Genomic DNA, 13456 nt, shown 5'->3' on the forward strand with positions numbered 1-13456 from the left:
AGAGAGAGAGAGAGGAGAGTCTAGGGTTTTATTTTTGAGAGAGATTTCGTTGAGGAATTTGACTCCTGAAGCCTCGACAAATTTTTACTCGTCACGCACAATTCTCCTTATGTGTATTTTTTTGTACATTATAAATACTTCGCTTACAATTTTTATCTTCCTAACAAAGCATTTAACTCTTCTGGGATACTATGCACAATGAAAGAAATCTACGGCAGGAAACTGGAAATGTACCTCATTACTAACCCAAAAAAAAATCTTCTATATTATGCTTTTTTCATCATGACAAATTGGGATTTGGAAGACATCCTTAAAGTAAATATATAACAGGTATTTAACGTCAACGAAGTCGATATGTCCGAGTGGTTAAGGAGACAGACTCGAAATCTGTTGGGCTTTGCCTGCGCAGGTTCGAATCCTGCTGTCGACGTTTATTTTTAAATTAACGCTGTTTTTCTTTTTCGCACTTTTTTTTGCTATAAATAAATTATTTGCTAATCTCATGATTCTCTCGCTAATCGCATAATTAAAGGGAGACGGAGAGAGAGTGTCGTGAAAGAGGGCCCTAATTAACTTTCATCTCTCTCTCTCTCTCTCTCTCTCTCTGTCCCCCCATTTCTTCCGCCTCTCTCCCCTCTTCTCTCTCTAATTCTAATGGCGGAATCCATAGAGAAAAATGAGCAGCCTAGTAAAAGTAAAATCCCTCCAAAATACGATCTGAACGCGAAATTAGATGCCTGCGTCGATCTCGCCGTCCGTAGAACCGCCTACGCCTCCCTCGCCGGCGCCTTCACCGGCCTCCTCCTCTTCCGTAAGCTCTCTCTCTCTCTCTCTCTCTTACTTATTATCTTTATTCCTTTTGACTTCAACGATTCCCTCTGGATTCGGCTCGATTATATGTCATCTCTTGCTGTTTCCATGTCTAGGGCTTGGTCGTCATTTTGACCTAGATCCCTATTTCGATGCAATAGGTTTGTGAATTAATCAGCATTTTTATCAGATATTGTAATGAGCTGCCAAGTTTGTAGCGAAATTATATCTAGAAGAGATGAGAGAAACTTTTGTTTTTTTTTGGGCGTGGCAATTCTATACCTATAATAATTGGGTGGTGCGGAATATCTTTATGTTTTGGTTTGAAAATTGATATAATTGATATAAAGCTTGAGATTTTTTTTGACGCTGGATGAGGAGTGAGACAAATATGAATTGGAATATTGATATGAGACCTGAGACCTGCAACTTGTATTCAGAATGAAATGAGGGAGTGCTGATTGAGACAGTTTGTGCATTGCCTATAAAGGGGTGTGTTGGAGACGGGAGCGGGTTTTTCGCTAACGTGATCCACATCTTGATCCCTACAGCTCAAATCATCAACCTAGCTAGATCGTTTGTGATGGCTTGGATGCGCGCCACATCAGTGATGCACCGATTATGCACCATGCTCGTTTACTATCTATGTATATGTATATATGTATACATAAGTATGTGTATTTGACTCTGCGCTGCACACACATGCGCACACACATACATAATATGCACATGTATCTCATAAATAATGGGTATGAAGTGATAGCTCATCTTACTAAATGAGCTACCAAGAGTTGCACATATGGCAAAGCCCAACTTGTGAATTGTGTACTCGAATTCGTATCACAATCCGTTATGTATCGTGTAGTGTGTAACTATGGTTAACACAATCAGGGAGATGATCCTTAACAAAATTGAATGGAAGAAAAATAAGTCATGTGGCCAAACCTAAAATTTTTGGGACAAATACTGTTGTAGCATATAACACATGTCAACACAAACAAAAAATGACACATTTTTTTAATGCAACGCACATCTAGGAGGAGGGGTTGGAGGACTGAATCCCTTGAACTGTGCCACTGGGGGAACATCCGGAAACTTTTTAGTTATTTGGTGAACTAACTCTCAATAGCTACCTAAGAGTGAACACTTTCAATATTTAAGATCAATAATTCATCAGATAGTGAAACTGAGTATGATATAGTTAATAGAGTGAAATCAGGATAGTTAAAGTGGGAGAGAACTTCTAGAATTCTATTTGATTGGTAAATTCTATAGAAAACTTATAAAACCAAGAATTCTTTATGGATCATAATGGGAACGAAGAATGAAAATGTTGCAAATATAATGGACGCATGAATATACACTAAGAGATGATAAATAATGAGTGCATTCATAGAAACTTAGAGCCTGCTTCTATTGAGGATAAAATAGGAAAAAATTGATTGATGATCATGTTCAGTAGATATGCCTAAATACACAAGTTAGGAGAAGGATGAGTTTGTAGTTGATGAAGCAAGGAGGATTAGAGGTAGGCCTAATAGAACTTGATTTGAAATAATTAAGGGCATTGTAACGATTAAGGGCATGCTTGACAACTGGTCAAATTGGCTTATAAGCCACTGCAACATGTTTGGCAACTAGCTTATCTTGGCTTATAAGCCTAAAACAAAAAGCTCCCCTAACCCAGCTTATTTTTTTGGTGTCTTATAAGCCATACAGTTTGACCAAGTAAATTTCAAGTTTACCCTCAAGTAACATTTAATATAATTCCAAAGTCTATTCATTGTTTAAATTTGTGTCATGTCTAATTTGGTTATTGTGACAACAATGATGGATTATAGTTCACCCATTTGCCAAACACTCTTCTATTGAAAGCGGCTTATAGTCCCTTTTTTACCAAAACTTTGGCGTATAGTCTGCTTGGCTTGTAATTCATTTGTGGATTATAAGCCAAGTTCCCAAGTATGCCCTAACTAGCAGAATAGATAATCCTTAATATAATTGAATGGAAGAATATTATCCATGTAAACCAACCCAAAAGTTTCAGATAAACGTTATTGATTTTGTTACTAAAAGAACTCATCCTAAGTTCATAAGGAAATTGGAGGTCATAGTTAGAATTCTATGTTCCAAATTTAGATCAGTAAATGAAAGTAGTTGTTCAAACGTTTGAAAATTAGTTCGCAATATCTGTAGTTTTAGTTACACTTACTAATTTTAGTTAAGCACAAACTCTTTTTGATTTTAGTATATTAGAAGATTTATAACTACAGATTTGTAAATTTGTTACCTGAATGAAAATCCTTTCTTCACCTAAGCCAAAGTATATGTCAACTAAAAAATGTGCTGCATGTTTATGATTTAGGCACATGTTCAATTTACTACTGGCATGTAAGCATGTTGCTGTTAGTTGATGTACTGAGGCAAATCAATTTATCTGAAGTTGTAATGCACAAATTTACTTGTCAAAAATTTCCTTGATAGAATGACCTTTCCTTTATCTCTGTGTCTTTGTTTTATATTGTACACAGCACAAATGTGAACACTGCCTAATATTGAGAAAAAAGTTGTGGAACAGAAGGATAATGAACAGAACCTAGTACCCATTATTCTGTCAAATAACAAAAAAAAAATACATCAGTATGAAATTTTTGCTTTCTAAGTACTAAATTTACAAGAAATGAAAGGTATGCCATTTTGCATCTTCTTGATCCCAGTTTTATTACCATCTTTATTTATTCAGGAAGCCCAGTGAGTCGATGGGCATCTGTAGCCTTTGGTGCTGGGGTGGGTATTGGATCAGCCTATATTGAAAGTTCATATATGTTTGGTGGATCTCCTCCAAAATGGTCAGCTCCAAAAGCTCCTGTTGCCCCTCCAATTCATGTAAGGTTTCTTTGTAATATTTTGGATTGTGCTTATCTCTACACTATATTTGTCTTGCATTAGTAATTTAGTATATTTGTCTTTCTTTCCATCGCGAAGGGAAAAGAAGACAAAATCCATTAAAAGCCTTTCGTATTGCTACTTATAATATATGTTATTCTTCTATAAGTTGCATTAGTATATCTAACTTAGTTTTCTGCTAATATTGAAAAGAAAAGAGAATTGGTTAAATCCTTACTGCCGTACTATTTATAGTATTTGTCTATAGATGAACAATTTTTTTACAAGGATTTATGATTAAACTGGAATGTGCACGGTAACTATGCATCACATTGAAATACATAACTCAAGTTTATTTTGTTTTGTTTTGAGATTAAACATGAAATGAGATATCTTAATTACCCTTGCCAACAATCATTGTTTTGAGCTGAATATTGGAATATTAGTAGACTCGCGTGTGAGTTAAAGCCTTAGAAAAAGGGTTAACTAATGAAAGCAATGAAGCATTACAAAGAAACTCTTTATATTCTTGGGTATGTTAAAGGTGTATACAAAGGGTATAATAAGGAAATGGATAAAGCTTTTTAATTCGCAAATTACGGAGGTATCAGGATCAAGGAGAGAAAGAAGAAGCCACATAAAAAAAGAGTGGGGAAATTCTCTGCAAAAAAAATCAGTTTCATACTATTCTTTTCCTTTTTTTTCCTCTTTAACAAATATGGGTAATAAAAGAAAGGAGTTTCTGTTAGTCTCTTGGGCATGAGGCATCCACCACACATCAGATAATTATCAGGAAAATCCTCTTGTCATGCTTAGCGAATGATGAGAATCAAAGTCCACATTTCTTACTTGGGAGAGTAATACTTTTGTCATGTCATGTATCCGCCTTTTGTGAGAGAAAGGAACTTGATTAAGTGTTTGTTCTTTTCCTGTTCATTTGATTATCAATCTATCATCCTTCTTCTTGCTGTTCTTGCCTTGGATTGTTCCTTCTCCTGGAACTTCATCTCACTAAATCCCGAGAGGGGGACAGAAGGGACACCTCTCCTGTGACAAGTGACAACTGCTTGTTGGGACTTTTGAAGGACAAAATCTAGTAGCTCGTTGTATTATCTAATCTAATACTATTATAAAAGTGTGTTGGTATGTTAAAACATTTCTTCCGAAAATGCCCTTTAAAACATGTACATGCATACATAAAACACATGCATCCATACATAAACCATAGCTCATACATACATATAACCCCCAATTAAATGTATTATTATTCATAACCCCTAAAATAATTTTACCGTGACTAAGTTGTTTATATTTTTATAACCTCCCATTAACATATTAGTCTCTTATAATTCTCACTAATTATCACTATCATAATTAAAAAAACATTACAACCATTCATCTTCTTACTAAACCACTATATATTATAACAAATCTCTTACAAAAATGAATAAATCATATGCAACTGTTTGGTGGAAAATTTGTAGTAAAAGGAAAAATTAAAAGAAATGTATTTGATTTGTATTCTCTCAATCTCAATTACAATTTAAATTTCCGATTACAAAAGATAAGAGAATTGATCTGAATTCTCCCCTTTGTTTAAGTCTGGGTTCTTCACGGTGGCGATGAGATGCCTCCCTCGAATGCTCGCGTCGAGTTTGCTTCTCGTTGACCATCCGAACGTCTTGTTTCACTGGAATGTGGTCTTCTCCTCACGATTTAACGTTGTGGAGAACTTGCAAAGTAAGTTTTAGAACTCTGGACGAGTTGATAACTCTGAACGAGTTTGAAACTCTATGAAAGAGTTGATTTAACCGAAATCGGTTTATAAGCTAAGGATGAAGAAAGCTCCTGTTGTCGATCTCCAAAGCTCCAGCAATTTCCCCAAAAAGCTAGCGAGGATCTCTTCTTTTCTGCCAAGCTCCAAGGCCAAAAGAGATCAATCCGAGAGCAATCTGCCAGCCCCCCAAAAGACCAGCCTACGATCTCATCTTTGCTGCCGAGTCTAAGATCCAAAAACCCAGCCGAAAGGAAGATCCGAACTCAGTTGAGCTTACTCTTTTTTATAGGGGATTAAGGGGGTGTAACCGTCCCTTAAATCACTCCTAAGTGGGGTGTAACCGTCCTCAAATCATGGGAAACAGTTTTGGAACTGTTCAAGGGTTTAAGGGGTGTAATCCCTCCTAAAATCTCTCCATAATGGGATATAACTAAGGGTGCCAAACGGTTCGGATATATCCGAACCGATCCGCATCCGTATCCGAACGGATGCGGATATGGTAAGCTAATTTTGAAACCGGGCGGATACGGTAACGGATACGGATATGGTTTCGGATTTTTTTTTCGGATACGGATTCGGAAACGGATATTAGAGTTGCGGATACGGATATCCGCAAATGTAATAATGATTCGGGTCCCAAAGTTCCATTTCCAAACCCGTAACCGCTAACCCAAACCCGTATGTATATAACTTGTAAGTTCTAAACCCTAGCCTCCCAACAGCCAGCCCATTCCATCTTCCTCCACTCCATTCTTAACCGCTAACCCTTGCGCCTCCATCGCCTCACCAGATCGTCAGATCTTCGTGGAATCTTCGTCGTCTTCGAAACCTCAAGGGCCTAAGTGAAGATCTTCGTCGATCTTCGTCGTCTTCGTAACCGCTAACCCTAGCGCCTCGATCTTCGTCATCTTCGTCGATCTTCGTCGTCCATCGCCTCAGTAAAGATGCCCAACTTCAGATTCCATTGTCTTTTCTTTTGAGTTCAAGAAGACAAATGATTCATCGTTGGGTAGTTTTGCTTCCAATTATCCACAAGCAGATTGGGCACAGGAAGGGGGTGATCCGGCTTCTTGGTCTTGGGTACAATGTAATTCTGATCCACAACCAAGAGTAATTTCAATGTACGAAAAAATTGAACAGTGCCTCCCTTTATGGTTTATTTGGTTATCCTTTTGCCAATTTGTCCTGGAAATAATTCTATTGTTTTATATGCACTAACATCAATTTTATTTAGGCAGTAGTTTGTCTGGGATAAATCTGACAGGGGATATTCCTTTGGAGCTCACAAAGTTAACAAGATTGGTTGATCTGTAAGATTCACAAAATTCTCTCGTTTTCTGTATTTCGCATTCATCGTTATGCATTTCATAGATGCATAAATTCCCTTTTATCATGATAAATCACAAATCCTAATTGCAGACGATTTGGAATTGCTGCAACATACAGGTTTTACTAATTTAAATATCACAGATGCAATTGTGCCTGTAAAATGGAACTTTGGAATTTAGGGTGTGTATCATAGTCAAGATTCCTGGATGATTCAATGTTTATACTATAGCGTTATGTTTGCAGGTAAAGATGTTCTTGCAAAAGCAAGGACAGGAACGAGAAAACCATAGCTTTTTTTGTAAGTCTTATACTGGATACTGCGATTGGTAAGTCCCTCCGTATTACATCAAGCAGCAGTCTAGGTGCATAGACTCCTTAGTCCATCCGCAGCAACCCAGAAACAGTACCTACACATCCAACCATTTTCCACACCACACAGAAACTGCTAGAAACCTGCATTGCTTGCAAATAACCAAGTAGATAAATATTTTTTGTGTTAGAAAATATTCAGATTGTTTTTCAACTTTGGATGCTGTTTGATGTAATATGAGATCTTTAATCTTACACAAAATTTGGTTATATCTTCAATATGTGAATATCCGTTTATATCCGTGATCATATCCGATCCGATTCTCAAATATCCGATCCGTATCCGTTTCCGATAAATGCGGATATGGTTAAGGTTTTTTCTTACCGAGAATGATCCGTATCCGTATCCGTATCCGTTTATAAAAAGCGGATATGGATATGGTAAGTGTCATATCCGAACCGTATCCGCTCCGATAACACCCCTAGATATAACCGACCCCCATTAAGTGGAGATACGGTTTGAAGACCGTTCAGGTTCTGTTTGAACCAGTCGAACGCAAAAAACACGGGTCTGACCCTCGCGTTTTGATGTTGCAAGGCGGGTTCGACCCCTGCATTTTGATGTTGCAACGTAGGTTCGACCCCTGCGTTTTGATGTTGCAACGCAGGTTCGACCACTGTGTTTTGATGCTGACACACGGGGAGGACCTCCGCGTTTTGGTGTGGCAACGTAAGGAGGACCTATGCGTTTTGTTCTGGGAACACAACCACGAGCCATGCACTTTGAATCTGGGACGCATATGTGAGCTCTGTGTCTGAATTTGAAGAGACCGTTAATTTATAGTCTCTTTTGCTAAAGTGTTGCAAAGACCGTCATCTTATAATTTTTAGGGCTGGATTGGTAGGTATACCAATTATATTTTCCTAATACCATGTACCAACCAATATATAATTGGTAGGAAAAATTCACCATTTCTACCAACCAATAACGTTGGTATACCAACTATTTGGTACGGTTGGTACTCGGTTGGTACGGTTGGTAATGAGCTTCTACCAAGATATTTATGATCCAAAAATTTAAAGTTCCAACTCAACAACACCATTACAGAAAGTTGAAAAGAGCATAATTCTCCTGCTGCCAAAGGCCAAACCTGTCTTACTAATTGTCTAATTCAGTAATTCATTATTGCGAAATAAGTAAGAAACTAATAACAAATTGTCCTAGCTGCAAATCTACAAACCCAATATCGCACTTCATCCTTAAATGACTTCCAGTACAAATTGAATTGTTAAAGAGGTTACTAAATGGAACAATTTATTATCCTTTTTCAATATCCATGTTTCTTATTCATGAATTATTCTCTAGAAGAAAAGAACATACAAATGTTTTCTTCACCTTTTGCATTCCTGGATACAAAGCTTAAATTATGGACATATTATTCTAAGATTCTGAATATCGATATGCAAGCATCCATACCAAAGAAAATCAATTCTTGCAATAGAAGCTACTGCAGTTTTCCACGGATTGACTAACCTCACGGGCGACTTCCTCAGCATGGCACTCTCGGTTCGCGTGAGTCTGCTCGGCGATCTACTTGTGACGCTGGTTAGGTTAAGAGAGAGGATGCCATGGCTTTTGGTTCAGAAACGAGTGGCTCTACGCTGTACCCGACTTTGTCCTGTAATCGACCTCGCCGGAGCCGACGACGCCCTTGTCGGAGTTCTTCTTTCCTAGTCGGAGACCGCCGCCGCCGCCCTCGTCCATTTTTTATCGGAGATTTGAGAGAACTGAGCAGGGTTAGGTATTGGGAAGACTGGATAAAGAGAGAAACTTCCGTGGAGACGGGTTGGATTTGGATCTGGTCGGATAATTTGAGAGAACTGAGACTGAGAGTGGGAGGCTGAGAGAGATTAGATTAGGGTTAAAAAAATCAATGGTTGAGATTTATCTTCCCTAAATCTATGGTTGAGATTTAAGGATATATATATATTTTATATATTAAATAATTTAATATAATATAAGTTGGTAGGTACGGTATACCACGGTAGAGGAAAAATGTGTACCACCTACCGTACCATGTTTTGAAGCTGGTACGGTATACTGTACCGTGTACCATGTACCGATTTGATGGTATACCAACGTATTTGGTACGGTTGGTACATGAATTGGTTGGAATGGAATTGTGTACCATTGCCAGTCCTAGTAATTTGTCTTGGCTCCTTGAAAATATGAGAGTCGTCAGATTGTAACTCCTGATATTGATTGTGAAGACTGTTGATTAGAGCTTTCATCAGTTATTACGAAGGTCGTCAGAGTGTAACCTTCATCGATCTACGTGAAAGTCTTCAAATTGTAGTCTATTGAAAATCGTCAGATTGTAACTTCTATCATTGGTGTTTGATGGGGGATCAGCTATCTATTATAATTTTTAGACAGCCTACAACAACCCTCATCATCTCCATTGCATCTCCTCAAATCCTTGAACGTCTCTTTGTCCCGATTTTGCCTATTTGGATTTCATTCTCTGCACAACCAACCACTACTTACTCTCTTATTATAACATGATAAGATTAGCATGATTTATAGTGAAAGATTCTTTCTCTATCTTTTATAGAGAATGTTTCAACTGATTTTTTACCATTAGAATTTCTCTTTGCTTGATTTGGCTTATTATAACGTATGTCTTAGTCAATCAAGATTTTTGTTGTATTTATTTTTTGTTTTGAGAACCATAAAACCCAATCAAGTATGAAATTCATGATTTAACAAAATATTTTTTACTTAAATATTTTATTTAAAGTAAAAAATGCATAATTTATTTTAAAGTTATAGTTTAATGTGCTATCAAAACTTAAGATGATGCAAATGGGTAAAAAGAGTTGGACATAATAATAATAGTAATAATGTCTCACTTATAACCTCTTCATATTCATAACCTCTCCATTAATTACCTATAAATTTTTTATTTAATCTCTCACTCATAACATCTCCTAATCTTTAATTTCATCCATTAATCTCCATCACTAACAATAATGAAATCCCACCCCCACCCCCAACAAACACTATCCTTTAATTTCAGCAGAAACTAAATATACTTAATTTTTATAACCTCCCAATAACAAATTAATCTCCTACTCTCTCTTTCTTAATTATCACTAATGATCACTACCATAATCATAGAGAATGTTTCAACTGTTTATTTTTATACTAGTCACTATAAATCACAACTAATTTGTTTAAAATTTTCTATGAATTCTCTTTTAAGTATAATTTCCTACTTCATTATTAACACTAATAAAGTAAGATTTTGAAATAAGCTAAATATAGCGTGAGGCTTCGTGACATGTGTGTATTATTTAGAGCTCAAGGTCTTAAGACTAAATTCTGGAAATAACACATCAAGTTACTTCACTTCCAACTGATCAAGTAAGATGAATAATCGAAGAAGAAACAAAAAGTAGTTTCTCGTATTTATATAAATGAGTTTGAGATTTTTAGGTTCTGCTCTTACTATGTATATGCAAAGATCTTTAGCACTAGGAACTTTGAACTGAGGATATACTTTGGTCATACCCATCATGATGGTTCATTAAAAAATCATGTACTGAGTTGCAAAATCCATCCTTCACAAAAAGTTTTGTTTGATTGAAATTTGTAGGTTCAACTTAAAAATATTGTTAGAGCAAAATAATAACACACATTACTGTAAGACCCCATAACTTTTTTTTGATGATGTTTGTTCTTAACAATTGAAGAAGCTCTGATTAAGTCTTTTCAGAGGACTATAATATCGATCTTGGTTAATTTTTCAGCTCTGATAGAGTATTTTCTTAGTTGTCATAGAACATAAAATTTTTCATATTAATACAAAATATTTAAATTATTATTTTGCAGTTAGTATGTTATTTATCCTTCCTATATAACTATATTATAAATTTGTGAATAAAAAAACCTAGCATGTGCTAAATTATAAACGTCAGACATTATGTTAAATTATAAAACAAATAGAATTATGCTTTTTAGGTTCACAAATTGAATAATGTCTTTTAGGTATTCCATAAGTTTTATTGGAATGCTCTGGTTTCATAAAACTAAAATTTTAGAAAAATTATAGAGTAAACCTTAAAATTTGCAAAACACCCCTGAAACTTTATAATTTTATAGATATGCTATAAAATTTGCAGAAAGGACCTTGAAATGTCACAAATAAACCTCATAAAAGATTATATTTACTCTAGGATTTTAATGATAAAAAGATAGCAAAAATCCTCAAATTACATCTAACACCAAACTTATTATAAAAAAAAGATAAACATCAAATTAATCCAATAACGTGCAACGCACGTGCACTATACTAGTTATCATAAACATAGCTATGAACTTAATAACTACATAATTAACAAAAAGTTCCAACTTGCAAAACTAATTGCTCTGTGACCTGTTCTATGCAGCTAGTCGATGTGTGGTTGATACACAGAGCTTTAGTTAAATAATTTTGAACAATAGCAAAATATAAACTTATTATTCTCGTTGTTATTTTCGCTGCTGATATTTATGTTGTTGGTTGTTGTATCTTGATTTTGTTCATTTTGAGGTTTGTTGCGTCCTCGTCCGATCTTTCTGCCATCACTGGAAGATTAAATTACTTGTTATTGGCCTTTGAATCAGACTTTATTCTTTGTTGTGATTAGTTGCAATCTGGAATTTCCTACCCTTTTACTTTAACTTTAACAATGTCTATTAAGGATGATGTATCCACCGATGTGTCAAATAATAATATTTTTCCACTTTATCTTGAATTTTCTGAACTTTGTGCAATTGTTTGCTTGTGAAGTTACCCATTATTTGTGTTCTGTAATCTCTAAAGAATAACACCAGTGTGATTCTTATTTATTCTAGGTGGAAGTTACATCGGAGGAGACCGGTTAGGCAGCTAACGGATCTTCTGGACGAAGAAATCTGCTCGGAATCTTAAGTTAAATTGCTCTATTCTACCTGCAAGCTTATGTTTTGACGGTTAAAATTCATTTTCCTTTCTCACATATGTGGGTTGTTGTTAAGCCCCAAATATCAAAATGTTACAAAATATGTTCATCTTTAACTTTGAATGCAATCTTGTAGTTCAAACTATGAAGCCTTGTTCTTTTCAACAGTACTACTGAGTTTTCATCCACTGAGACTTTACATTGAGAAATTACTATAAGACGTTACTACATTCAGTGTATCTGACAATTTTAGACCAGGTATACATACAATTATGTGCACCAACATATACGTAACTAAGAATCAATCTCTTTTTACAATGCCATGTACGATGTACAATCTGCTGAAGGTATCTCAGATCAAGGATCTATACCTAGGTCCCTGAACATTTCCTGAAATAGTTGCGACGGTAATTAATGCCTTTGCTCCATTCACCAATTGATCCAAAAGCATTATAGCACCGACCGTTTTCAAAGCTGTTTCTGCTAGTTTCTTCCCTTTATCTCCGCTGCCGTCAAGAACTATTGCTTGTGTTGCTAGATGTATCGAACGACATACTTTTAAAGAGACAGGATCATCACTCTGTGAGCTCCTAGTGAGAACTCTAGCAATCAAGTCCCTGTTGCTCCGGAGATTGGGCTCTGAAGATGATCCTGCAATTGTACTGGTGATCACTTCGACGCCTACATCTGCTGTGCTGTTCAAAAGCTCGGTGAGAAACGGATATTGTATTATCCAACTCTGTTGATGAGAGGGGGTTTTCGGTCAGAAGAATTTGCCTAAGCACCAACATGCTGCAAAATGTATTAGGACCATGTTGGGTGCTGAAAAATATACTTAACAAGATAACTATAGAATTATTTAAAGTAAGAATTTAAGTTATGAGTGAACTTTCACCTTGTTGAGATAGCGATAATTTGTTGAAGCTGGCTCTGCACATATCTTAATCTCAAGGCATTCAGTTCCAAGGGTCCCAGGCACAGTTTCTGTTGTTAATCCCTCAACGCCACTTGCAAGTTTTAGCACACCTAGCCTCAATAGCAAATCAAGCTTTTCTCATGTGCACTCTTACCGTTTTGATTGCAAGGATCATTTACAATTCTCCATCCCACAGAAGAGTTGTCTATTACTATTTAGACCCCCTATCTAACGAAAATAAATTGCAGAAATGCAACGTTTTTTTTTTCTTCACAAAAACATTTACACGAACCACTATATATATAAATGTAGAAAATGGCACCTGAATCACCATGAGGATTATCGTTTCGTGCAAGGGGAATGCAACCACCAGTTCTGAAAGGCAGTGCCAACCTGAAGACCCTGAAAATAAACCGGTCTTAGTAGGCAGATGTTGAATGTTA

The 13456-nt window shown here is 36.1% G+C and overlaps 1 protein-coding gene and 1 non-coding gene across 2 annotated transcripts; both read left to right on the forward strand.

Annotated features, from left to right (window-relative positions):
- On the forward strand, window positions 349-430 carry TRNAS-CGA. Its single transcript has one exon. It is a non-coding gene; the product is annotated as a tRNA-Ser (tRNA).
- Window positions 581-12325, forward strand: LOC109830266. Its single transcript, XM_020397479.1, has 3 exons — window positions 581-811; window positions 3554-3696; window positions 12012-12325. Exons 1-3 carry the CDS (start codon window positions 655-657, stop codon window positions 12039-12041), a joined length of 330 nt encoding a protein of 109 aa, XP_020253068.1. The 5' UTR covers window positions 581-654; the 3' UTR covers window positions 12042-12325.

The sequence above is a fragment of the Asparagus officinalis genome, chromosome 2 (assembly GCF_001876935.1).
Source record: "Asparagus officinalis chromosome 2, Aspof.V1, whole genome shotgun sequence".
NCBI lineage: Eukaryota > Viridiplantae > Streptophyta > Magnoliopsida > Asparagales > Asparagaceae > Asparagus > Asparagus officinalis.